The 27,319-nt window shown below is 41.8% G+C and overlaps 1 protein-coding gene across 1 annotated transcript; it reads right to left on the bottom strand.

Moving 5' to 3' along the window:
• Positions 1–24,242: 24,242 nt before the first annotated feature.
• LOC100022170 (FRAT regulator of WNT signaling pathway 2) lies at positions 24,243–26,905 on the bottom strand. Its single transcript, XM_007507837.3, has one exon. It carries the CDS (start codon positions 26,659–26,661, stop codon positions 25,798–25,800), a length of 864 nt encoding a protein of 287 aa, XP_007507899.2. The 5' UTR covers positions 26,662–26,905; the 3' UTR covers positions 24,243–25,797.
• Positions 26,906–27,319: the final 414 nt, after the last annotated feature.

Raw genomic sequence — 27,319 nt, 5'->3', positions numbered from 1 at the left:
AGACTCCCAGCCAAAGGCCTCTGGAGAAGAATCCAATCTCCTTTATGGTCTCATTTTTTATACTCCTCTTCTTACTTCCTTTCCCTGTGTGCTGGTCTATCACGTCTCAGAAACCAAAGTTTCTAGAGTGTTCCAACTACGCTAATGGACTGGCTCAGACAGCAGAAAGTTCACCACCCTGGGAGGAAGGGGTTTCCTTTACACACCTGATTTTCTGTCCACTGTGCTGCCTAGCTGCTTCTGTAGCCTAACTTTCTCCCCTTACTCCTTATTAGCCTCCTTCACCCATTCCCATCTTTTTCCACCTGTTCCTTGAATTTGACAATCAGTTAGTAGTAGTCTCTCCATGACCGAGAATGACATTGTCTTGGTGCATTATCATCTATTGATGTACCCTCATGTGGCTTTGAAGTCCAAAGGCTGAGGCGCACAGTTTGTGGCGCATGGGGCATGGGACGCCCGTTGTTACGGGAGGTACGGTTGTGGCCTGGTGTCGGTGTTCACGCGCAGCGGCAAGACATCGACGTCGCTCATCTTCAAAGGTGGCGGCGGCATGGTTAATGTGGGTTCGCCAGCTGCTTCTGTCAGAGGCAGTGAGTTCTAGTCGCTTTGGTGTCATGCCAGCCCACTTCAAGTTGGACTTTAGCTGATCCTTGAATCTTTTCTTTGGTCGGCCTTGTTTCCCGAGTCCAGCTGACAGTTCACCGTAGAATACCTGTCTTGGTATTCCCTGTGGTTCCATGCGGATGACGTGTCCAGACCATCGTGGCTGGGTTTTGAGGACTTCGATGCTGGTGGAGTTGGCTCTGTCGAGGACTTCCTGATGGTGATTCGGTCCTGCCATTGGATCCTCATGATTGACCGGAGGGAGCATTGGTGGAATTGCTCCAGCTGTTTCATGTGCTTCCAGTACAGTGTCCATGTTTCACAACCGTACAGGAGCGAGCTGAGGACCGCTGCGTTGTACACTTTGAGCTTCGTCGCAGTGCTTACACCTCTGTGTTGGAGGACTTTGGAGAGCAGCCGCCTGAGTGCCTGGCTGGCCTTTTGGATCCTAGCATTGATCTCGTGGTCTAGGGACCCGTCATTGGCGATGGTGCTGCCCAGGTACTTGAAAGTGTTGACGTTAGAAAGCTGCGTGCCATCGATTGTAATGCATGGCTGGTTCGTTGGCCTCCCTGGTGCAGGTTGGAACAGCACCTCTGTTTTGCTGAGGCTGATAGTCAGGCCAAACAGTTTTGTTGCGGTGGAGAACCTGTCCACAATGGTTTGGAGATGATTTTCTTGGTGGGCCATGAGAGCACAGTCATCTGCAAAGAGAGCTTCCAGGATGAGTCTCTCTGTTGTCTTTGTTTTTGCAGTCAGGCGGTGAAGGTCGAATAGTGAGCCATCCAGTCAGTATTTGATGTAGACGCCCAGGTCTAGATCCATCACAGCATGTCGTAATACTTGGGTGAAAAATAGATTGAATAGCACCAGAGCGAGGACACAGCCTTGTTTCACACCATTGGAGATGTTAAAGCGATCGGAAGTCTCTCCACCAGATAGGACTTCCCCTGTCATGTCGACATGAAAGAGCTTGATCAGTTTGACGAATTTTGTTGGGCAACCGAGCTTGCTGAGGATCACCACACAATGCGTCCCTGTACACTGTGTCGAACGCCTTCATCAGGTCTATGAAGACAATATAGAGACTCAGGTTCTGCTCAAGGCATTTTTCCTGCATTTGCCTCACCGTGAAGACCATGTCGATGGTGCTGTGATCTGGTCGGAAGCCGCATTGTGATTCAGACAGGTTCTGCTCTGAAACAGATGACGAGTCTGTTGAGTATAACACAGGCGAGGATCTTTCCGGCAGTGGAGAGTAGTGAGATGCCTCTGTAGTTGTCACCGGCTGCTCGTGAGCCTTTGTTCTTGTATAGGGCTACAATGGAGGCATCTCTTAGTCCTGGGGGCATGTCTTCCTCTTCCCACATGCTGGTCAGCACTATATGGAATGCCTGAAGAGCCTTTCCCTTTAGGGCCTTGTACATCTTGGTTGGGATCCCGTCTTTACCGGGTGCCTTGCCTGCACTCATTTGTTTAATGGCTTTTTGGACTTCCTCTATTGAAGGAGGGACATCAAGTTGCTTGATGATGCGGTTTTGGGGGATCTGGACAAGGGCACTTTGGTCGACTGAGGAAAGTAGGTTGAAGAGCTGGCTGAAGTGTTCTTTCCACCTGTTGCTGATGCATTTTTTTGTCTTTTATGAGAGTGTCGCCATCAGAGGATAGCAAGGGGGCGATGGCGGATTTTAATGGCCCATAGACAGTCTTGAGGGCACTGAATAATTGTTTATAGTTTTTCGTGTCAGCAAAGCGCTGGATTTCTTCTGTAAAGAGGAAAGGAAATGCACAAAAGGAACCTGGAAAGAATGGAGTGAAGGAAGCTGGGTACAATGGAGAATCCAAGGAGAAATAAAGAAATGGCTGGCCAGAGAATCCTGCTTAACAGGAGGTTTTGGGAGGAGCTCATAGTATGAGAAAATTCCTGACAGTGAGGGAAAGAAATCCAAAGGGGTGCAGCAAAGTAGGAATTTCTATGAATTCAAATAAACTCCCATCCCTGGAATGCATTCCTTTCTCCTTCTTGCCTCTTAAAATCTTTATCTTCCTTCAAAGGTCAGTTTACCCATAGCCTTGTATATGTGGTGTGATATCTTATAATTTAAGTATGAAGATCTGGAATTATATCCTACCTTAGATACCCACTTGGGCAAATTACAACCCCTCTCCATATCACTTTCCTCATCTGTAAGACGGGAATGATAATACTTGTAGTACAGCTAGGTGACACAATGGATAAAACACAAGACCTGGAGTCAGGAAGACCTGAGTTCAAATCCAGCCTCAGACATATTAGCTGCATGACCCTGGACAAGTCATTTAACCCTTTTTGCTTCGGTTTTTTCATTTGTCAAATGAGCTAGAGAAGGAAATGGCAAATCACTGCAGTATCTTTGCCAAGAAAACCCTAAAAGTAGTCCTGAAGAGTCAAATATGATTGAAATCAATGAACAACAACAACCAACTTTAGTAATTACTATGTGCAAGTCACTGTGCTAGGCAATGGGGATATATAAATTATGATTTTCTATTTCACAATTATGATGGGTATATTATATATTCCAGGCATTGTGCTAAGTGCTGGGGTTACAAAGATGGGCAAAAAACAAACTCTCTGTTCTCAAGAAGCTGAGGCAATGTGCACACAACTCTATACAAACAAGCTATTCAGGATAAACTCATTCATTAACATTAAGGGGTCCAGGAAAGGATTTTTGCAGAAAGTAGGATTTTAGCTGAGATTTGAAGGAAGTCAGAGACATCAGGAGATTGAGATTAGGCAGGAGAGAGTTCTAGGCACTATGGACAGCAAGTAAAAACTCTCTTGGGACTTCCAGGTCAAGGTGACTCCAGAGTAGAAGCAGAGCTCTTCTCTCCACTGATCAAGACAGAGTACCTCAAAATGACAAAACCAAAGTCAAATGAGTGAAGGACTTCCATGGTAGGGCACAGCATGGAAGGTAGACAGAGTTAGGATATTTCCATGCTAAAAGGGAGCAAAATTTCCCCCACCAAGGGGCGAGCTCATCACCCCTCCCCCACTTCACCTACCTTTCCAGAGTCCCAGCCAGCAGGGGACAAAATTCTAAGTTTTAGGAGGGAGGCTGGCTGAGGTCAACACAGACTTACCCCTAAGAGAAACTAGACTTGGAACACTGGGAGGCTGAGGAAACATTGAGATAATGTGTGGAGCTTGCAAAGAGGGGGAGGCTCACAAAATACCACAGAGAACCAGAAAAAAGCCCTCAGACAAAAATCTCTCCAGTGCTCAATACAGAGTTTGCTTACACTCCACACCCAGACCTCTTCCAGGTAATCTTTAAGTTCTCAGGGGCTGGACCTACCTGGAAGAACAACAAGACTAGGGATCCCAGGAGGCTGAGGAAACATGGAGATAGGGTGCTGAGTTTGGGCAGAGAGAAGTGGCTCAAAGCAAAATGACACAGGGACCCAAAAAATAGCCTGTGGGTAAAAACCTCTCCAGTGCTTAATACAGAGACTTGCCTATACTCCACACCCAGACCTCTATGAGGCAATCTTTGAGTTCTTGGGGGCTTGGCCTGCCACCAAGAGCAGCTGGACACTGCTGAGGACTGGGAAAAATATCCTCAGGGCAAAAACCTCTCCAGAGTCCAATACAAAGATCACCCACATTCCTCACTTAGACATCTGACCAGGAAGGAACAAGGCAATGAATGGCCACCAACTCTCAGGAACTAAAATACACAAACATCAAAAAAAAACAAGAAGAAAACTTTAGCCCTTGATAATTTTTATGAAGAAAAACCCAAACTAAAGAAGAGACAGAGGAATATAACAAACAATTAAACACACCCAAACCTTCAAAAAAAATGGAAATTGGTCATAAGTTCTTGAAGACCTTAAATCAAAGATTATGAGAAAAATGGAAGAGATGTGGCAAGAAAAGTGGGAAATAGTTCAAAAAGAAAATAACAGTTTAAAAGACAGGATCTCCCACTTGGAAGTTGAAGCCCAGAAATCAAATGAAATAAATAGCATATTGAAGACCAGAAATGACCTTCTGGAAGCCATGAAAAAGCAGGATAGATCAAATCAAAAAGGGAAGTCAAAAGATCTTAGCTGAAAACCAGTCATTAAAAACTAGAATTGGGCAAGTAGAAGCCAATGATCTCACAAGACAGCAAGAATTAATAAAACAAAGTTAAAAGAATGACAGGTTAGAAGGCAACACAAAATATTTCGTTGAGAGCGTGGTTAACATTGAAAATAGATCTTGGAGAGACAATTTGAGAATCATAGGCCTACCTGAAAACCTGGAAATAAACAGAAATCTTGACATCATACTACAAGAAATTATCCAAGAAAACTGCCCTGAGGTTCTGCAACAAGAGGGCAAAATAGACTGTTAAAGAGTCCATAGATCATCTGCTACACTAAATCCTCAAAAGGTAACCCCCAGGAATGTAATTGCAAAATTCAAAAGCTTCCAAGCTAAGGAAAAAATATTACAAGAAGCCAGAAAGAGACAATTCAGATATCAAGAAGCACCAATCAGGATTACACAGAATCTGGCAGCCTCCACACTAAAAGACCAAAAGGCTTGGAATACGATATTCAGAAAGACAAGAGAAATGGGTCTAAAACCAAGGACCACCTACCCACTGTTATAATTAAAATGGTTGATGTTGTAAACTGTAGTGAGTTAAAATGGTGGAAGATATAAATTGTGATAGATAAGAGAGGGTGGGTTAATTTGACCGCAGAAAATATGTTTCACTACAGTGTCTTGGTTTTTAAATCAAATATAAGGTGGCCACCAGGGAATATATTCCCAATCATGAATATGCCCAAGTCAACTGGGTTTTATAGAGAATTTAATTAATAATACAATGAGTAATCAAAGAGAGAGAGAGAGAGAGAGAGAGAGAGAGAGAGAGAGAGAGAGAGAGAGAGAGAGAAAGGAAATAAGTATGAAGGGCCTTAAGCCAACATGGCCTAGACCTGAGTCTTAAGAGAGAGATCAGTCAGTTAGTCTTTTATCACTCACCACAAAGTCTGTCTAAGCAAGGATTCTAGGGACACCAGGCCAGCTCCATCTCAGTTGATTTCACCAGAGAGAGTTCCAGCCAGAGTCCTCCTCAAAGAGAGATCCAGCCAGAGACTGTTTCAAAGGGCCTCTCTCCAGAGCCTCCAGAGGGACAGAGTCCCCTCAGAGGAGCTTCAATGACACCTCCTTAGAGATTGTCCTCCAAGAGCTTCCCTTCTCCAGAGCCTCTCTCAAGAGATTCTTCCCAAGCAATCCTCATAAGAGCTTTCTCCAAAAGGATTGTCTTCTCAAGAGATTCTGTTTTTTCTTATATAGGGGTTTTTCTCCTATGTCCCCTCCCCTAAGTCCTTACATCTACCAATCACTGTAGATGTTTTCCAAAGGACTGCCCATCTGAATTCCTGCTAAGTGGACTAATCTCCTCAGTAAGTCTGAACCAGAGAAAATGCTGCTGTGTCGACTAATCCCCTCAGTAAGTCTGAATCAGGGAAAACACAGCTGAGTCGACTAATATCATTAAGAGAAAATTTGCCCAACCCTTTTAGGTACCTAGCATCCCATTGTATCAATTCTAAAAAACAGGCATGGCTCAAAGAACTCCTTGCCTTATTAAAAGCATGGGTCCAAGTATTTTCATTGTTTAGCAAGTTTTCTCCCCTAAAGCAGTCTTAAGTACGGGTGGAGTAGAGGTCCTCCCATAGCAAGGAGTTTTCTCCCCTAAAGCAGTCTTAAGTATGGGTGGAGTAGAGGTCCTCCCATTTCTGATCCTGGTGAGTTTTCACATCAAAATGGGGAATGTTTCCAGTAGGGAATTTGTTCCAATGGAGGATTCCTCAATGTGGAAATTTTTAACATTCACAATTCTGAGAAATTTCAAGATTTATACCACCAAAATTGATTGTATACTTCCAGAGCATTAAGTATGGACATTCAACAAAATAGAAGACTTCCAAATATTTGTAAAGAAAAGACCAGAACTAAACAGGAAATTTGACATCAAAATACAAAAAGCAAGAGAAACATGAAAAGATAAATAAGAAAGAGAGGGGTCTTATTTTTTTTCCTTTAAGGGTCTCATTAAGACCAAATTGTTTATATTCCTATATGGAAAAATATTATTTATAACTGTCAAAAATTGTATTCACTATTATAGTAGTTAGAAGAATTATTCATAGGTAGAGATTGAGGTACTAAGTGGTATAAAATCATATATAAAAAAAGAAAGAAAAAAGGGGGGGAGAGAAGATGGCACCAAGAAAAACTTGAAGGAATAAGAAAATCAGTATAATCTATATTACACAAAAAGGCACATGGGAGGGGGAGGAGAAGAATACAACTATAAGAAGGAGAGGAAGATAGTGTTAAAAGGTAATACTCAAACCTTACTCTCAGTGGAATCAATTCCAAGAGTGAAGAGCATCTAGATCCATTGGGGTATCAAATTCTATCTTACCCTATAGGGAAGTTGAGAGAGGAAAACTAAGGGGGGTTAAAAAGGGGGGAGGGAAAGAGAGAGGGAAGGAAATTTAATAGATCCTAAAAAAATAAAAGGGAAATAAAAAGGGAGGGGGAAGAAAAGGGAGGGTGGGGATGGAAGCAATACTAGGGAGGAAGAGTGTGTGTAGTAGCTTAAAAATACCCCAAAAGAAAAATAAGAAAAGAATAAGAAGGGAGAGAGGAGAAAAAAAAGTAAAATAAGGGTGCAGATTAGGGGGACTGATTAAAAATAGAACACTTGTGTAGAAGGTAATAGTGAAAGAGGAAAGGGCAGGAAAAGGAGAGAAAATGAAAATGTTGGGGAATACACAGGTAGTAATCATAACTTTGAATGTGAATGGGATGAACTCACCCATAAAGTGGAATCAAATAGCAGAGTGGATTAGAAACCAAAATCCTACCATATGTTGTTTACAAGGAACACACAGGAAGCAGGTAGACACACACAGATTAATGGTAAAAGGCCAAAGCAAAATCTATTGGGCTTTAAATGAGAAAAAGAAGGCAGGAGTTGCAATCATGATATCTGACAAAACCAAAGTAAAAATAGATCTGATTAAAAGAAATAGATAAGGTAATTACATCTTGATAAAAGGCAGTATAGACAATGAGAAAATATCAGTACTAAACATGTATGCACCAAATGGTATAGCATCCAAATTTCTTTTTTTTTTAAACCTTTACCTTCCATCTTGGAGTCAATACTGTGTGTTGGCTACAAGGCAGAAGAGTGGTAAGGGATAGAAAATGGGGATCAAATGACTTGCCCAGGGTCACACAGATGGGAATTGTCTGAGGCCAGATTTGAACCTAGGACCTCCTGTCTCTAGCCCAGGCTATCAATCCACTGAGCTACACAGCTGCCCCCATCCAAATTTCTAAAGAAGAAATTAGAGGGGTTGAAGGAGGAAATAGATAATAAAATTATACTAGTGGGAGATCTGAAACTTCCTCTCAGATATAGATAAATCAAATAAAAAAATAAATAAGAAAGAGGTAAGAGATGTGATTGAAATCTTAGAAAAATTAGACTTAATAGATATATGGAGAAAAATAAATAGGGACAAAAAGGAATACACCTTCTTTTCAGTAGCACATGGTACATTCACAAAGATTGACCATATACTAGGTCATAAAAACATGGCAAACAAATGCAGAAAAGCAGAAATAATAAATGCAACCTTTTCAAATCATAAGGCAATAAAAATAATGATCAGTAAGGGTACATGGAGAGCCAAATCAAAAATTAATTGGAAATTAAATAATATGATTCTCCAAAATTGGTTAGAGAACAAATCATAGAAACAATTTCATTGAAGAAAATGACAATAATGAAACTTCCTTTCAAAATCTATGGGATGCAGCCAAAGCAGTACTAAGGGGGAAATTCATATCCTTGAGGTCATATATTAACAAATTAGGGAAGGCATAAGTCAAAGAATTGGACATGCAAATTAAAAAACTAGAAAGTGAACAAATTAAAAATCCCCAAGTGAAAATTGAATTTGAATTAGAGATCCTAAAAATTAAAGGAGAAATTAATAAAATTGAAAGTAAAAGAACTATTTAATTAATAAACAAGACTAGAAGCTGGTACTTTGAAAAAACAAATAAAATAGACAAAGTACTGATCAACCTAACAAAAAAAAAGAAAAGAAGAAAATCAAATTGACATTATCCAAGATGAAAAGGGAGAGGAAATCAAGGCAATCATTAAAAAATCATTTTTTAAATTGCCCAATTATATGGCAATAAATATGGCAATCTAGGTGATATGGTTGAATATTTACAAAAATATAAATTGTGTAGATTAACAGAAGAAGAAATACAATACTTAAATAGCCCCATATTGGAAAAATAAATTGAATGAGCCATCAAAGAACTCCCTAAGAAAAAATCCCCAGGGCCTGATGGATTAACAAGTGAATTCTGTCAAACATTCAAAGAACATTTAATCCCAATATTTTATAAACTATTTGACAGAATAAGCAAGGAGGGTGTTCTACCAAATTCCTTTTATGACACAAATATGGTACTGATTCCAAAGCCAGTTAGATCAAAAACAGAGAAAGAAAACTACAGGCCAATCTCCTTAATGAACATAGATGCAAAAATCGTAAATAGAATACTAGCAAAAAGACTCCAGCAAGTGATCATGAGGGTTATTCATTATGATCAGGTAGAATTTACACCAGGAATGCAAGGATGGTTCAACATTAGGAAAACCGTCCACATAATTGACCATATTAACAAGCAAACTGACAAATATCACCAGTACAATCAAGATTAGAAGGGAAGCAACAAATTGGGAAACAATCTTTTTTTTTTTATATTTTATTTGATCATTTCCAAGCATTATTCATTAAAGACATAGATCATTTTCTTTTCCTCCCCCCCGCCCCCCATAGCCAACGCGTAAATCCACTGGGCATTACATGTTTTCTTGATTTGAACCCATTGTTATGTTGATAATATTTGCATTAGAGTGTTCATTTAGAGTCTCTCCTCTGTCATGTCCTCTCAACCGCTGTATTCAGGCAGTTGCTTTTCCTCGGTGTTTCTACTCCCACAGTTTGTCCTCTGCTTATGAATGGTGTTTTTTTCTCCTAGATCCCTGCAAATTGTTCAGGGACATTACACCGCCACTAATGGAGAAGTCCATTACGTTCGATTATACCACAGTGTATTAGTCTCTGTGTACAATGTTCTCCTGGTTCTGCTCCTCTCGCTCTGCATCACTTCCTGGAGGTTGTTCCAGTCTCCAAGGAACTCCTCCACTTTATTATTCCTTTTAGCACAATAGTATTCCATTACCAACATGTACCACAATTTGCTCAGCCATTCCCCAATTGATGGGCATCCCCTCGTTTTCCAGTTTTTGGCCACCACAAAGAGCACAGCTGTGAATATTTTTGTACAAATCTTTTTGTCCATTATCTCTTTGGGGTACAGACCCAGCAGTGCTATGGCTGGATCAAAGGGTAGATATTCTTTTGTCGCCCTTTGGGCATAGTTCCAAATTGCCCTCCAGAATGGTTGGATCAGTTCACAACTCCACCAGCAATAAATTAATGTCCCTACTTCGCCACATCCCCTCCAGCATTCATTACTTTCCTTTGCTATCATGTTAACCAATCTGCTTGGTGTGAGGTGATGCCTCAGAGTTGTTTTTATTTGCATCTCTCTGATTATAAGAGATTTAGAACACTTCTTCATGTGCTTATTAAGAGTTTTGATTTCTTTATCTGAGAACTTCCTATCCATGTCCCTTGCCCATTTATCAATTGGAGAATGGCTTGATTTTTTGTACAGTTGATTTAGCTCTTTATAAATTTGAGTAATTAAGCCTTTGTCAGAGGTTTTTATGAAGATTTTTTCCCAGTTTGTTGTTTCCCTTCTGATTTTAGTTACATTGGTTTCGTTTGTGCAAAAGCTTTTTAATTTGATGTAGTCAAAATTATTTATTTACATTTTGTGATTCTTTCTATGTCTTGCTTGGTTTTAAAGTCTTTCCCCTCCCAAAGGTCTGACATGTATACTATTCTGTGTTTACCCAATTTACTTATGGTTTCCTTCTTTATGTTTAAGTCACTCACCCATTTTGAATTTATCTTGGTGTAGGGTGTGAGGTGTTGATCTATTCCTAGTCTCTCCCACACTGTCTTCCAATTTTCCCAGCAGTTTTTATCGAATAGTGGATTTTTGTCCCAAAAGCTGGGATCTTTGGGTTTATCGTATACTGTCTTGCTGAGGTCACTTTCCCCCAGTCTATTCCACTGATCTTCCTTTCTGTTTCTTAGCCAGTACCAAATTGTTTTGATGACTGCTGCTTTGTAATATAGTTTAAGGTCAGGGACTGCAAGGCCCCCATCATATGTGTTTTTTTTTTCATTATTTCCCTGCATATCCTTGATCTTTTGTTGTTCCAAATGAATTTTGTTATGGTTTTTTCTAAATCAGTGAAGAAGTATTTTGGTAGTTCAATGGGTATGGCACTAAATAGATAAATAAGTTTGGGTAGGATGGTCATTTTTATTATATTGGCTCGTCCTATCCATGAGCAGTTAATGTTTTTCCAATTGCTCAAGTCTAGTTTTAGTTGTGTGGAGAGTGTTTTGTAGTTGTGTTCATATAGTTCCTGTGTTTGTCTCGGGAGGTAGATTCCTAGGTATTTTATTTTGTCTAAGGTGATTTTGAATGGGATTTCTCTTTTTAGTTTTTGCTGCTGAGCTGTGTTGGAGATATATAGAAAAGCTGATGATTTATGTGGGTTTATTTTGTATCCGGCAACTTTGCTAAAGTTGTTGATTATTTCAATTAGCTTTTTGGTTGAATCTCTAGGATTCTTTAAGTAGACCATCATGTCATCTGCAAAGAGTGATAACTTGGTCTCCTCCTTGCCTATTTTGATGCCTTCAATTTCTTTTTCTTCTCTAATTGCTACTGCTAGTGTTTCTAGTACAATGTCAAATAGTAGAGGTGATAATGGGCATCCTTGTTTCATGCCTGATCTTATTGGGAATGCATCTAGTTTATCCCCATTGCAGATGATATTAGCTGATGGTTTTAGATATATACTGTTTATTATTTTTAGGAATGACCCTTCTATTCCTATGCTTTCTAGTGTTTTTAATAGGAATGGGTGTTGTATTTTATCAAATGCTTTTTCTGCGTCTATTGAGATAATCATGTGGTTCCTGTTGGTTTGCTTGTTGATGTGGTCAATTATGTGGATGGTTTTCCTAATATTGAACCAGCCCTGCATCCCTGGTATGAATCCTACTTGATCATGGTGGATGATCCTTCTGATCACTTGCTGGAGTCTTTTTGCTAGTATCCTATTTAAGATTTTTGCATCTATATTCATTAGGGAGATTGGTCTATAGTTTTCTTTCTCTGTTTTTGACCTACCTGGTTTTGGAATCAGTACCATGTTTGTGTCATAAAAGGAATTTGGTAGAACTCCCTCTTTGCTTATTATGTCAAATAGTTTGTATAGTATTGGGATTAACTGTTCTCTGAATGTTTGATAGAATTCACAGGTGAATCCATCAGGCCCTGGGGATTTTTTCTTAGGAAGTTCTTTGATGGCTTGTTGGATTTCATTTTCTGATAGGGGATTATTTAAGAATTCTATTTCTTCTTCTGTTAGTCTAGGCAGTTTGTATTTTTTTATATATTCATCCATGTCACCTAAATTGGTGTATTTATTGCCATATAATTGGGCAAAGTAGTTTTTAATGATTGCCTTAATTTCCTCTTCATCGGAGGTGCTGTCCCCCTTTTCATCTTTGATGCTATTAATTTGCTTTTCTTCCTTCCTTTTTTTAATTAGATTGACCAGTATTTTGTCTATTTTGTTTGTTTTTTCAAAGTACCAGCTTCTTGTCTTATTTATTAAATCAATAGTTCTATCACTTTCGATTTTATTAATTTCTCCCTTAATTTTTAGGATTTCTAGTTTGGTTTTCTGCTGGGGGTTCTTAATTTGATCGCTTTTGAGTTTTTTCATTTGCATTTCCAATTGATTGATCTCTGCTCTCCCTAGTTTGTTAATATAAGCATTCAGGGATATGAATTTACCTCTGATTACCGCTTTGGCTGCATCCCAAAAGGTTTGAAAGGATGTCTCACTATTGTCATTTTCCTCGATGAAATTATTAATTGTTTCTATGATTTCTTCTTTAACTAAACGATTTTGGAGTATCATATTGTTTAATTTCCAATTAGTTTTTGATTTGGTTTTCCATGTACCATTACTAATCATTATTTTTATTGCCTTGTGATCTGAGAAGGCTGCATTCATTATTTCTGCTTTTCTGCATTTGTGTGCTATGTTTCTGTGACCTAATGTATGGTCAATTTTTGTGAATGTGCCATGTGGTGCTGAGAAGAAGGTGTATTCCTTTTTATCCCTATTTATTTTTCTCCATATGTCTATTAATACTAATTTTTCTAAGATTTCATTCACTTCTTTTACCTCTTTCTTATTTATTTTTTGATTTGATTTATCTAAATTTGATAATGGTTGGTTTAAGTCTCCCACTAGTATGGTTTTACTGTCTATTTCTTCCTTCAATTCTCCTAGTTTCTCCATTAGAAATTTGGGTGCTATATTATTTGGTGCATACATGTTGATTAATGATATTTCCTCATTGTCTAAAGTCCCTTTTAACAAAATATAATTACCTTCCCTGTCCCTTTTGATCAGGTCTATTTTTGCTTTGGCTTTATCAGATATCATGATTACCACTCCTGCCTTCTTTCTGTCAGTTGAGGCCCAGAAGGTCTTACTCCATTCTTTAATTCTGACCTTGTGGGTGTCAACCCGCCTCACGTGTGTTTCTTGAAGACAACATATGGTAGGGTTTTGGATTCTAATCCATTCTGCTATTTGTCTACGTTTTATGGGTGAGTTCATCCCATTCACGTTCAAAGTTATGATTGTCATTTTTGGACTCCCTGGCATTTTGATATCCTTCCCTGATTCTAACCTTTTCTTCTTCGACTCTACCTTTTAGTCCAGTGATTTACTTTGAATCAGTCCCCCTTGTCCCCTCGCTTGATGTTTCCCTTTTTAGTCCCTCCCTTTTTGTTCCCTCCCCCTCCCCCTCTCTTTCCCTCCCTTTTTGTTTTCCCTCTCCCCCTCCCCCCCTTGGTTTTCCCTTCTCCCTACCCTTGTTGGGTAAGATAGGATTCAAGATCCCAGTGGATCTGGATGTTTTTCCCTCTCAGAGTTGATTTTCCTGAGATTAAGGTTTAAGTAAAAAACTCTCTCTTCCTCTCCTTCTTATAGGAGTTTTCTTCTCCTCCCCTTCCCATGTGAATCTTTGTGTGAGAAAGATTATTCTATTTGGTCTTTCTTTACCCCCTATTTATACATTACATTTTCCCCACATGTTAGTATACAGATATAAATGTAGTCCTATAGAAGAGAGTTTGAATAAAAGAAGAAGATAACATTTTTCTCCTTTCCCCTTTCCTTAATATTTCACTTTTCAGGTATTCCTTGCTCTTTGTTTTTCGGTATCAAACTTTCCACAGAGCTCTGGTCTTTTCTTTGCAAAAAGTTGGAAATCTTCTATTTTGTTGAATGCCCATACTTTCCCTTGGAAGTATATAGTCAGTTTTGCTGGGTAGCTGATTCTTGGTTGGAGACCCAGCTCTCTTGCCTTTCTGAAGATCATGTTCCATGCCTTACAATCATTCAGAGTAGAACTTACCAGGTCTTGTGTGACCCTGATTGGCATTCCTTTATATCTAAATTGTCTTTTTCTGGCTTCCTGTAGGATTTTTTCTTTTGTTTGAGAGCTTTGGAATTTGGCAATTACATTCCTGGGAGTTGTCTTTTGGGGGTTTAGTGTAGAAGGTGTTCTGTGAGCTCTGTCAGTGGCTGTATTAACCCCTTGTTCTAGAATCTCTGGGCAATTTTCTTTGATTATATCTTGTATCACGATGTCGAGTTTGGGGTTTATTTCTGGCTTTTCTGGAAGTCCAATTATTCTTAAATTATCTCTTCTCCCTCTATTTTCCAGATCTGTCACCTTGTTGGTGAGATATTTTATGTTCTCTTCTAATTTCTTGGTATTTTGGCTTTGCTTTATTAATTCTTGCTCTTTTACATGATCGTTGTCTTCCAGTTGCTTGATTCTGACCTTTAAAGCCTGGTTTTCCTTTTCAGTTTGGTCACACCGGTTTTGTAGATGCATGAATTTCTTTTGCATTATTTCCAACTTTTCCTCCCAGAAGGCTTCCATCTTTTTGGTCATTTCTGATTCAAATTCTTCATGGGTTTGTGGAGAGTTTCCATTTCCTTTGGAAGGTTTCGGAGCATTTTCTTGTGTATCATCTTCTATCTCCTCTGTATTTTGTATTTTGGCTCCATAGAATGTGTCCAAAGTCGCCCCTTTCTTCTTATTTTTCTTGGGATTTTGGGGCTTCTGTGCTTCTGTGGAGTTTGCCATCTCTGAATGGGGAGGATTAGCTTCTCTTATCTCTGTCTGGTGTTCAGAGGTTTTAGTCCTGGGCAGATTGTCCGTTCTATGAGCTTTCCCTGGGTTGAACTGAGTATGCCTTAAGGCAGTGACTTTCACTGGAACTGTAATGGAAGGATCCGGCCAGGGGGTTACACTCTCCCCTGACTCTCTCTGTTTCCCTGCTGTTAAGGTGCCCCCTCGACTGGGTCGGATTGCTTTCTGGAAGGTGCCTTCAGAATAGCTGGCCGTGAGGCTGTCTTGTCGGCCCTGAGGGTTACTGTTGTTTCAGAGGACCCTGCTCTCTGAGGGGGGAGGGGCTGCGGCTTCCTGGAGCTCCAAGGGCAGTGACTTTCACTGAGACTTGGATAGAAGGCCCTGAGGGTTACTGTTGTTTCAGATGACCCTGCTCCCTGGGGGGGGGGGGGGGCACGGCTTCCTGGAGCTCTGAGGGCAGTGACTTTCACTGGGACTCCGATGGAAGGATCCAGCCTGGGGGTTACAATCTCGGCTCTAAGTTTCCCTCTGTAGCCTTGGACTCGGTGCTCCTACCCCTTAGGTCCGAGTGATCTCAGGTTCTGGCTTTTGAGGGGGGCCGTACCTTTTGATCCAGGTCCAGGTCCAGGAGGAGGATTCCCAGGGTCTATGCTGTTGATTGTTTTGAATTTCGGCGCCCTAGGAGCATATAGTTTGAGATCAGTAGGGAAGGGTTTCTGGAGATCTGAACTTTAGCTTTCTCTAAGCCGCCATCTTGACCGGAAGTCTCCGGAAACAATCTTTATAACAAAAACCTCTGACAAAGGTCTAATCACTCAAATTTATAAGGAGCTAAATCAATTGTACAAAAAAATCAAGCCATTTCCCAATTGATAAATGGGCAAGGGACATTAATAGGCAATTTTCAGACAAAGAAATCAAAACTATTAATAAGCACATGAGAAAATGTCTAAATTTCTTATAATCAGAGAGATGCAAATCAAAATAACTCTGAGGCATCACCTCACACTTAGCAGTTTGGCTAACATGACAGCAAAGGAAAGTAATAAATGTTGGAGAGGATATGGCAAAATTGGAACATTAATGCATTGCTGGTAGAGTGGTGAATTGATCCAACCATTCTGGAGGGCAATTTGGAACTATGCTCGAAAGGCACTAAAAGACTGTCTGCCCTTTGATCCAGCCATAGCACTCCTGGGTTTGTACCCCAAAGAGATAATAAAGAAAAAGACATGTACAAGAATATTCATAGCTGTGCTCTTTGTGGTGGCAAAAAATTGGAAAATGAGGGGATGCCCTCCAATTGGGGAATGGCTGAGCAAATTGTGGTATATGTTGGTGATGGAATACTATTGTGCTAAAAGGAATAATAAAGTGGAGGAATTCCATGGAGACTGGAACAACCTCCAGGAATTGATGCAGACTGAAAGCAGAACCAAGAGAACAATGTACACAGAGACTGATACCCTGTGGTACAATCGAATGTAATGGACTTCTCTATTAGTAGCAATGCAATGATCCAGAACTATTCGGAGGGTCATATGAGAAAGAACACTATCCATATCCAAAGGAAGAACTGTGGGAAAAGAAACATAGAAGAAAAACAACTGCTTGATCACATGGGTCAATGGGGATATGACTGGGGAAGTAGACGCTAAAAGATCACCCTAGTGCAAATAGTAATAATATGGAAATAGGTCTTGATCAATGACACATGTTAAACCCAGTGAAATTGCCCATCAGATACAGGAATAAGGGGGGGGGGGGGGCGGAGGGGAGGGAAAGAACATGAGTCTTGTAACCATGGAAAAATATTCTAAATCATCTAATTAAATAAAAATTTCAAAATTAAATTAAATTAAAAACTGTTAGTCAGGAAATGGAGTTCTGGGTTTGAGGAACAAGGAGGCCAAGCAACTTTGCATGTGAAAGTTTATAGAACCATGAATGAGTAAGATACAAAAAGCCTGGAAAGGTAGAAAGGGGCCAGTTTACAGAGGGCTTTAAAAGCCAATATGATTTTACATTTGTTATGATGTATTATGATTTCTATAATTAATTGATCACATTACAATAGAATAAGATATAGTGTGAGATACGGATCTATTCTCATTTTCTTAATTTTCTATAATTTTCCATCATTTCTTTGGTTTCTCAGCAGTTGCTACTAGAGATGATTCCCTTCCCCAGTCAAAATTTTATGATCTTGGATTTGTCAAATGTTAGTTGATTACTTATCTTGGGTTCTAATCTTTCTTTTATTTCACTGATCTATTTTTTATACAGTACTGAATAATTATGGTAATTGCTGCTTTATGCTATATTCGGAAATCTGTCAGTAACAGAGATCTTCTTTTGTTTCCTTCCATAATTCCACTTAATATTCTTATCTGCTTCTTTTTTTTCTTAAACCCTTACCTTCTGACTTAGAATCAATATTGTGTATTGTTCCAAGGCAGAAAAGCAGTAAGGGCTAAACAATGGGAGTTACATGACTTGCTCAGGGTCATATGCCTAGGAAGAGTTTGAGGCCAAGGCTTCCTGTCTCGTGGCCTGGCTCACAATTCCCTGAGACATTTAGCTGCCCGTTTATCTGCATCTTCATATAAATTTTATCACTTTAGTTCTAATCTCAGTTTAGTTTTAGTCAATTACTGATATTTTTATTGATTTTGCTTTATATTACTATAATATACATAGTCTACAAGCTAATTTTAGGTAGTACTGCCATCTTTCCTATACTGGTTCAACCTAAACTCTGTGAAGGGTTAAATTGGGGGGGTAGGGCAGGAGTTTAGTCAAAAGCCAGTAGTAGTTTATTAAATGCAAAACAGTTAATTATTAGGAAATACTGATAGGAAATAGGAAGGAGGAAAGTGAAAGTAATCTTATAATAGATTATAACTATACCCAAGATCCCAATCCTAACCAAGTTTTTCTAGAAAACCTTACATCTATCTGCCTTATGTGAGTTTTGGAATCTCCATTTTGCTTGGTATAGCACCCAAAAAATTGTGTACACCCACGCTGCATGGGCATATGCTAGTCAATGACAAATCAGAGATGACTAACTGCCCACCTGGGCTGTCCTAAGCCAAGCTTGAGCCACCATTGGCACTTGTGAGGCAGAGGAAGTAACGTAGAAAGCAACCTCTGGAATTCGCTCACTTCCTGTGGACAGAGCTGGCTGGCAGTTCATGCTAGGAGCTTGAGCAAGGAGGAGGCCTGCAGACAGCTTCCTTCAGATCAGTCACGTGAGTCAAGGACTGATTCTCCTTTCTACCTTGGCCTTCCAGGCCTAAACTCCCTCTGGCTCTGCCAGAAGGTTGAGTTAACCTCTTTCCCTTTCCTCCTCTCTCCTTCTCTCCCTCTCCCTTTTCTTATTCCCATTGTGATTAAACCACCATAAACTCCATTCTGATTTGAGTGTTTCATTTAGGGAATTACATAGCTGAATTCCTTGGCGACCATAAATTAATATATATCAGTCTTTTAAAGTGATTTTGATATCACACTTAGAGGGCAGTATCTTCTGTTTGGCCAAAGCCTTCACTTACTCTCACTACTCTCTCTATCTAATAATATAACCACTACCTACCTTATCTACCCAAGTTAATTAATAATCAATAAGGCTATTAAGGCCTTAATTCAGTTCTCTATCTCCAACCAGAGAGAATGCTAGCAGCACAACCTCTCCCCAGGAAACCCAGAGACAAAAAGTCCTTTCCAACAGTCTGTAACTTACAAACCACACTCAGTCACACCCTTCTAACTTTCACCAGCTGCCAAGTGGCACAGCAGGGGGTCTTTTACTGAAAAAATATTATTACTCCTTTTCCTCTTAAATATAAAAAAAGGAGAAATTAATAAAAACTCTCTTAACATATCATATACTAAATATCTTTCCAGTTATTTAATCCTTCTCTTATTTCTCTCTAAAATTTTTTAGAGTTGTCTTTACATTGGCCTTATGTGGGCCTTGGTATTTAGTCATGAGAAAATTAATTAAATGCTCTAACATTTTATATTTTTTCATTATAAAGAGTATCAGTTTGTTCTGGTTTTTATTAATTTTTTGTGTGTTTTTTTTAAACCCTTACCTTCCATCTTGGAATCAATACTGTGTATTGGTTCCAAGGCAGAAGAGTGGTAAGGGCTAGGCAATGGGGATCAAACGACTTGCCCAGGATCACATGGCTGGGAAGTGTCTGAGGCCAGATTTGAACCTAGGACCTCCCTTCTCTAGGCCTGGTTCTCAATCCACTGAGCCACCCAGCTGCCCCTTTATTAGTATTTTAAAGAAATTATAACTTGGATTTATTTCCTCTCAAAATATCTAAAATAAAAAATAATCTCAAAATATCAAAAACATCTATTATCATTATGTGATTAATGTTTATTAAGTCTCTTAGGTTTTTCAACTATACCATAATATTATCAGCAAATAGAGGCACTCTAACTTCCTTGACTATTTTCATTCTCTTAATTTATTCTTCTTGCATTACTATTATCACTAGAATTTTTAAAACTATGTCAAATAGGTCAAGAAAAGTAAGAACTAAAAAGAAACGCCGTTGGCAAAGACAGGAAAATTCAACCTTGAAGGATCCTGGAAAGACTGGCAGGCAAAATCACTCCTGGTATAATTGTGAATGTGATTCATCTACTGTAGAAAACAAGTAAGAATTATGCAAGAAAAAATTACTAAATTGCTTATGTCCTTTCACCCAGAGATCTTACACTTGGGAGATTAATGATGGCAAAACAAAACAAAACCTATTCGTGCAAAAATATTCATGGCAGCATTATTTGTAACAAAAAGCCAGCAGTAAAATATACACCAAATGACTGAAGAATGACTTAAAAAAAGGGAAGCATCTAAAGAGCAGAAAGTGTATCGTTCTTGCAGCCCAAAGATCTGAGTTGCAATCCTAGGTCTATCCCTTTTTTGTCCTTTGTTTTTTGTTTTTGATATTTAAGAGGACCAGAGACATCACGGAGTGATGTTTTGACTTGCCAGTGAATTATATTTAAGTCAGGCAGAGTTACATGAAGTCATCAGCCTCACTTTCTCTTCCAGGGTCATTCAAATCCATCTGTAAGACAAACAGTCAAGATAACTGGAGGTAGCCCAGAATATAGCGGGTGACCCAGGCTCCTTCGATGTTCCATCGAGCTCCAAGCATTCTACAGTGCCTGTGTAGGCTGCCTTGATGATCTACTACTTGCTGTCTATCCAAATGACTGTAAGTAAATCATTTAATCTCTCTGAACCTCAATTTCTGATCTGCAAAATGAGGAAGGTGGCTTCTAAAGACCTCATTCCTTTTCTAAATTGCTCATCTGGTGAGCTATAAATATATGAAGATTAAGAGAAACAGGAGAATATATAATATTATATATTAATTAATGTCATAAGAAACAAGGTAAAGAAAGGCGAGCCCACAGAACAATATGCACATCTACAAAAATACAGACAACATATAGAGATAACAAAATTGGGGGTCAAATATCATAATGAGGGTGGTCAATGAGCGAAGCCTGTGTTCTTCCTTTACAGAAAGTCCCAGTCAAGGACAAAAGTGGTAAGTGACATGTACTATCCACCTCGGTCACTCTAATAAGTAATTTTGTTTCACCAGTTCAAGAAATGGACTTTTTTTTTTTTTCACCAGGAAAAAGTTTATTGTAGGTCTGTCTGTCAACATTGCTAGCAGAATTCAAACTCTTGACATTAAGCCAGAATGAATCATCTGTGCCAGATGGATTAGATACATCACGGAAATGAAGTATGTGGCAGAAAGGAAAGAAAAGCCTTCTTTCCCACAGTGGGAATGGCTAGAATTTAGTACACACTAACAGGCATAATATGGGTTAAATCTAGAAAGGAGGGTTGGTGAATAAACTCACACAGGGCTTTGTATGCCAGATCAAGTTTTATTTGGTAAATAAAAAATCATTGGAAAATTTTTTAAAGGGGAGTAAAAAAAAATAAACAAATTAATTAATGAATGAACAGATAAATGAGGAATAACTAAGACCTACCTATGCATTAAGAATATTTTGGCATCATATGGAAACAGAATGGAAGGGGAAGGAATTCAAGGTAGCTAGCATCTAGCCCAGGTAAAGTTAGGGAGAATGGAGTCCCAAGGGCTGGGCAAAAGTGATGGGCAAAGGTGGAAGGTAGCATGGTATAGCAGACAGTGAAGTGAGAAGACCAGGATTTGAAACCCCGTAATACTACCTGTGTGACCTTGGGCAAGTCACTTAATTTTTTTTTCTTTATCTGTAAAATGTGGATAATAACAGGATGGTTGTGAAGATCAAATGTAAAGCATTTTGCAAACCTCAAAGTGCTAAATATTAGTATTACAGCTGTGAATCCAACAAGGATTTGGCAACATCTGAAAAAAATAGGGAAGGTGGCTAGAGAAGCAAATTCTAGAAGAGAGGAGTTCCGCTGGAACTTGCTGCATTGGAGCTCATGTCAGGACACCAAAATGCCACCATATAGCATGTAGTTGTAAAACTATCCAGGCTGGAGATAAGAGATTGAGTCGAAGTGATAACCAACTGAAGCCTTGGGAGTCATTGGAATCCCCAAGGAAGACAGCATTAAGAGAGAGGGTCCTGGCCCCCTAGTTTCCTCAAGGCCATTTATCCAGGGAGTATAACCCTAACCCCTGCATTGCTCCTGTTAGAATTTGGACTTGAGACCAGGTCACATCCATCCCATCCCACCTCAGTGGTCTCTCCACTTGGATATTGCCCTTATTTAGATAGAACTGGGCTTGCCTTGCCTTGACATTCCACAGGGCAGCTTTAGGTACCCTCTCCAACCACCAACAGCTCCACCAGGCTTGCCGTGCTTCTGCCTGGCCACACACACAGTCCACTCCTCCCCAACTTTGACCCAGCCACATACTGCTGCCTGACACCTAGGAACAACCCCACCTGAGGATGCACCCTTGTGAATGCTGATAATGTACTGGAACCTTCCTCAATTTACATAATTTACATAATTTACATTTTCCCATCCCATCCTATCTACCCCATCCCAGTGATCCTGAATCTATAGCTGCCATTGTTCAGTCTCTATCCCCTTCCCTTATTCCTGTTTCTTATCAACCCAATCCCATTGGACCTCCTACTCTAAAGCTACTCAATGCTTCCAAGGTGTGGTCTGGAATTCCTGCTCCATAGATAACAAACTAGATTTCTTCTTAAATGTTTTCCTTTCTTGCTCCTTCCATCTTTTTCTTTTTTAAACCCTTACCTTCCATTTTAGAATCTTTTATGGCAGAAGAGAAGTAAGGGTTAGGCAATGGGAATTAAGAAACCTGCCCAATGTCACACAACTAGGAAATGTCTGAGGCCACATTCGAACCCAGAAACTCCCATCTTTAGACCTGGCTCTCCTTTCATCTTTTTTAACTCACTGACACCTGGCTCATTTTCTATGTTCCTCAGCTATCCTTTCCAGCCTAGATTTTGCTTTCACTCACCCCTGACTCACTGAAAAAGGTGGGAGAATCTTTATTTCTCCTAGTTCCCCCCTGAAACTTCCAGACTCTCCCTCTACCACCACAGGTCGGAAACTTCTCCTTTGAGATTCAATTACGTGTAAACAAACAAACAAACAAAAACCCTTATCATCTGTCTTAGTATCAATTCCTTTTTTTAACCTTACCTTATCTTAGAATCAATACTGTGTATTAGTTCCAAGACAGAAGATTAGTAAGGACTAGGTAATTGGGGTTGACTTACCCAGGATCACACAGCTAGGAAGTATCTGAGTAAAACAATTTTCAACATCCATTTAAAACAATTTTGAGTTCCAAATTTTCTCCCTCCCTCCCCCCCCAACCCACTCTCAATGATAGGTAAGCAATTTGATAGATTACACACACCAATCATCCTCTTCTAGATCCTCTCTTCTCTTTAAGTCTTTGGGGTGCTGCTCTCTCCTGATTCTCCTGTCTGCTGCTCCTCAGTTTCCTTTGCTGAATCTTAGTCTAGATCATGCTTGCTAAGTGTGCATGTCCCGTAAGGCTCTGTCTTGGACTCCTACATAATTTCTATTGAAATTTCATTTTCTTTTATCTCATCAACTCACCTGGTTTTATCTCTATGCAAATAACTTTCAGATCTCCTTGCCAGCCCTAACCTCTCTCCCAACCAGCTTTCTCCGGCTGACTATAGAGACATCTCAACGGATCAGAGCCATCTTAAATTCAGCATACCCAAAACTGAACTCTGTATATTTCCCCCCAAACCTTCCCCTCTTCTTGTCTCATATACCCCAACTCTGACACTGCAACCTGTCATTCCCTCACACCTGGGTTACTGCAAGGTCTGCTTGTTCCTACCCTCCTCTCAGCTGACAAAATGTTCCTTCAACACAGATCTGACCATTCACTTCATCCTCCACAATCAATAAACTCTGGTGGTTCTAGATTACCTCCAGGATCAAACCAAATCCTCTGGCTTTTTAAGTTCATGACCTGGTAACTCTCTCCTCTTTCCAGTCTTCTTAGTTACCTTCTACCTATTCTGTGATCCAACATTTGCTGCCTTGCTGGTTCCCCTTACATCACTTTGCTTCATTCTCACGGCTGTCATCCACTCCAAAACTAGAATGCTTCCCCTCACCTCTGCCACTTAGCTTCCCTGGTTTCCTTCAGTTCTCAGCCAAAGTTCCAGTTTCTGCATAAAGCCTTTCCTGGCCCTCCCTGAATGCTTCCCTTCCCTCTGAAACTACTCCCCAATTATCCTGTCCCTGGCCTGTTTGTACAGTTGTTTGGACGGGTTTCTCCATTATTAGACTGAACTGTGAATGCAGTGACTGGTTTTTGGCTTTTCTTTGAATCCTCAAAACTTGGCACAATGCCTGGCCCATGAGAGGTGACTAATAAATATTAGTTTACTGGGAACTGGTCAAATTTTCTTTTATTTCATTTTCTCTTTATCTTGCATACTCATATTGTAGTTCCCACTTTAACCCCAAAGATTGCTTAATAAGCACATCCTTCCAAGAGCTTTTAAAACAGGCACCCTGTAGGATGTATTTCAAATCTTCTCATTGTTAAGGGTATCCGATGCTTATTTTCCCACCCAGAAACAACACAATATCAAAATAAAACAAAAAACTGGTTTATTCAGTCATTTCAATATAAGATAAATCCCATAAATCAGGACCACCAATATGTCAACAACTATATCTGAATGAGCCAACCATTCAATTCTCCTCCAACTGTTTTGTGGCTACTTTAAATCACATGAAGGATGTTTCCAACACCTCATTATGTTTCACTAATGGTGAACCCCACAGCTCCTCCATTCACAGGGTCACATTTTTAGTCTGGTTTCATTCACTAGCAAAAGAAAAGCAGCTATGGAGAGAAAAAAGGAAATAAGCCACCTCTATCAAGGGAATCGCTGCTATTATTGCAAGAGGCTCCAGAGGGGCCATTAGAAACTTGGGTGTCTGCATGTCCTTCCTCCAAGTCCTCCCGCCCTCATTTTCTATCACATGCAAACATCCCAATAGAGGAACCCCAAAGGAGGGCTTGAAACTAGACAGAAAAGAGCCCTACACAAGGAGGGTCAGAGTGGAAGAAAAGGAAACACAAGTGAGCGCTTTTTTTCCTAACAGTTTCTAGGAAATCTTGATGCCTGGCCAAGAGCTGTGGCCAACAGCAGGAGGAGCTCTAAAAGGGAGTATGCGCCGAGAGGAGACACACACCATCCCCTCCCCACTAGTAGGCACAACGTGCATGTCCTCAGGAGACTCCCAGCAGTTGCAAAACACAGGGCTCCACTTGGAGTACAAGCAGAACGAGGCAGGATACAGTTACTCTCCTGCCAGGAGTCACAACATAGCTTGTGGGAAACAGTGACCTTGAAGGAAACCGACTGGAAGGGCAGATTCTCAAAAGGCTCTTCCGACTGTGAGGAGCATTTAATGTCAGCTATTTCCCACTCCACCTCGTTAAATCCCACCCTTTCTTCTCTTTCCTCCTTCCCCAGGAAAAGCCTACTAACTGCCCATTCACAGCAGAGAATGGGATGGGTCCCACTCAACCCATCCAGAACCGAATTGATTCTCCACCCAATATTTCTTCCCAATACAATTGTAGCACCATTTTCCTTAAGCTTTTTCCCCAAATAATAATAATAAAAGAAATGTACGCACATAATTAACAGTTTTCAAGTGTTATCATATATAAAAGTACGCTTTTGAACCCATCGGATCCTCATACTTCTAGTCCAACCCCTTGGACCTCAGAGAGAAAAATGAGGCCCAGTCAATGAAAGTAGTAGCTGCCATATTATTAGTTTATCCCGAACAGATTGGGGTATTGCCCTCAGGCTCCTGAGGTCCGACTGTAAAATCCAAGGTAACCACCCAGACCCACCCTATCAACTTTGCTTTCTAATAACCTTCTTCCTTCCCCTCCCCCATCCCTAAAAGTTGGAGGTCCCTTGCTCGCTTCCTATTAAGGAGGCCCCTTTTCACTGCCTTCCCACCCCATTCCCCCGGTCCCCAAGTTCATTCTTGTCAGTCTCTAGGGCAACTGCTCCCAGGGTCTCAGACGCACGCCCCTCTTCTTGCCCCTAGGCCTGCTGGGCTCACTAGCAGCTGGAGACCAGGATGCCGTCAGCGGGACTATACCCCAGGTTTCCTCCGAGTTAGAGCAGGCTGGTTGTCGAGGGCTGCAGGGAGATGGAGTCCCTCCCGTCCCAGTCAGTCCCACCCTCTGGGGCAAAGACGAACGAGGGGCCGGCGCCCGGGGTAGTGGGGGCCACAGCGCCAGCAACCACAGCCACAGCTCTCCGAAGTCGTCGCACCGCCTCTTTGATGAGGTTTCCCGAGAGCACGAGCTGCTGCAGAAGCTGGTGGGGGTCATCCTCTCCGGCCCGGAGTCCTGGCTGTCCTCGGTACCGGTACTGGTGGTGCTGGTGCTGCTGCTGCTGCAGGCGGCGAGAGGCTGCGGCGCCCCGAAGCCAGGCGCGCCGGCACGGGCCCGGCAGCGGCTGCGGGAAGCCCCGCTTGCAGGCGTGCGGGGTAGGGGCGCTGCTCCGGCCCGGGGCCCTCCCTGGGGCACAGGGACCCGACGACACCCGCAGCGGCTGCGGTGATGGGTGCGAGGCGGCGCCCACGTCGCTTGCCCAGGACCCTGCGCACTGCAGCGGCCCCGCGGGCTGCAGAGGCGCTGGAGCCGGCCCCGGTGGCGGCGGCGGCAGCAGCAGCTGCTGCAGGACCGGGGGCCGCAGCAGCGGAGGCGGCGGGGGCGGGGGAGGCGGCTGCTTGCGCGCCAGGGGCCCTCGGGGGGCGGGCCGGCTCCCGTGCGCCGCCGCGTCCAGCTGCAGAGCCTCCCCGATCTGGGCCACCAACCGGTCAACGTCCCCCGAGCCTCCGACAGTCACAGACTGCTGTAGCACGAGGAAGCTCTCTTCTTCCTCCCCCTCCCCCTCTTCGTCGTCCTCCTCCCCCTCCTCTCCAGCCGCCGCCGCCTCGTCGTCGTCGTCCTCCTCCTCCCTCCGGCACGGCATGGCCTCGGTCCGCAGCCCAGACCCCGGAGCTCCGCTGCCGCCGCCGCTACTGCCGCCGCCGCCGCCGAGGCTGCTCCTCACTCGCTGCCGGGCTCTGGCGACAGACCCTACCCCCCCAAGACAAGGCACCGCGGTCCCCGAGCGAACCGGCCGCGTGCGGCTCCCCGAGCGCGATGCAGCCGCCGCTGCCACCAGCGCAGCTCCGGGAACTAGAGCTCAGCCGGTTCAGTTCGATTTGTAAACAATGGGTGACGCGGGGCGTTCGGACGCTACCACTACTGCAGGGCGGGGGGGCGCGGGAATGGGCGAGCTCGGTGGCCTGTGGGGATACCGGGAGGGCCTGTTGCGGAAGCCGCCTTGGGCTTGGCTGCGGGGCTGTCTATCTACTCCAGCCGCCTGGCCCGAGAAGGTACAGACTTCTAAGGAGCGAGAGTGGGCAGCTCCAAACCTGCCTCTTTCCTTCCACCCCCGTGCATTTTCTCTGGTTGGGCTCGCCCTGCTCCTCCCCAGGAGCCCTTGGCATGGGGTGGGTCGTACTCTCTCTGGGTTTGGGGGTGAATGATTATAATGGGGAAAGATGGAAATGTCTAATATTGCGCCTGGAAGGGGCTGGGCAGGAGAACAACCAGACCGGCAGAGCCGAGAGAGGGGAGGAAGA

This window comes from Monodelphis domestica, chromosome 1 (genome assembly GCF_027887165.1).
Source record: "Monodelphis domestica isolate mMonDom1 chromosome 1, mMonDom1.pri, whole genome shotgun sequence".
In the NCBI taxonomy this organism is placed as follows: domain Eukaryota; kingdom Metazoa; phylum Chordata; class Mammalia; order Didelphimorphia; family Didelphidae; genus Monodelphis; species Monodelphis domestica.
Note: the sequence above shows the minus strand (reverse complement) of the source record. Positions and strands in the feature narration are given on the sequence as shown.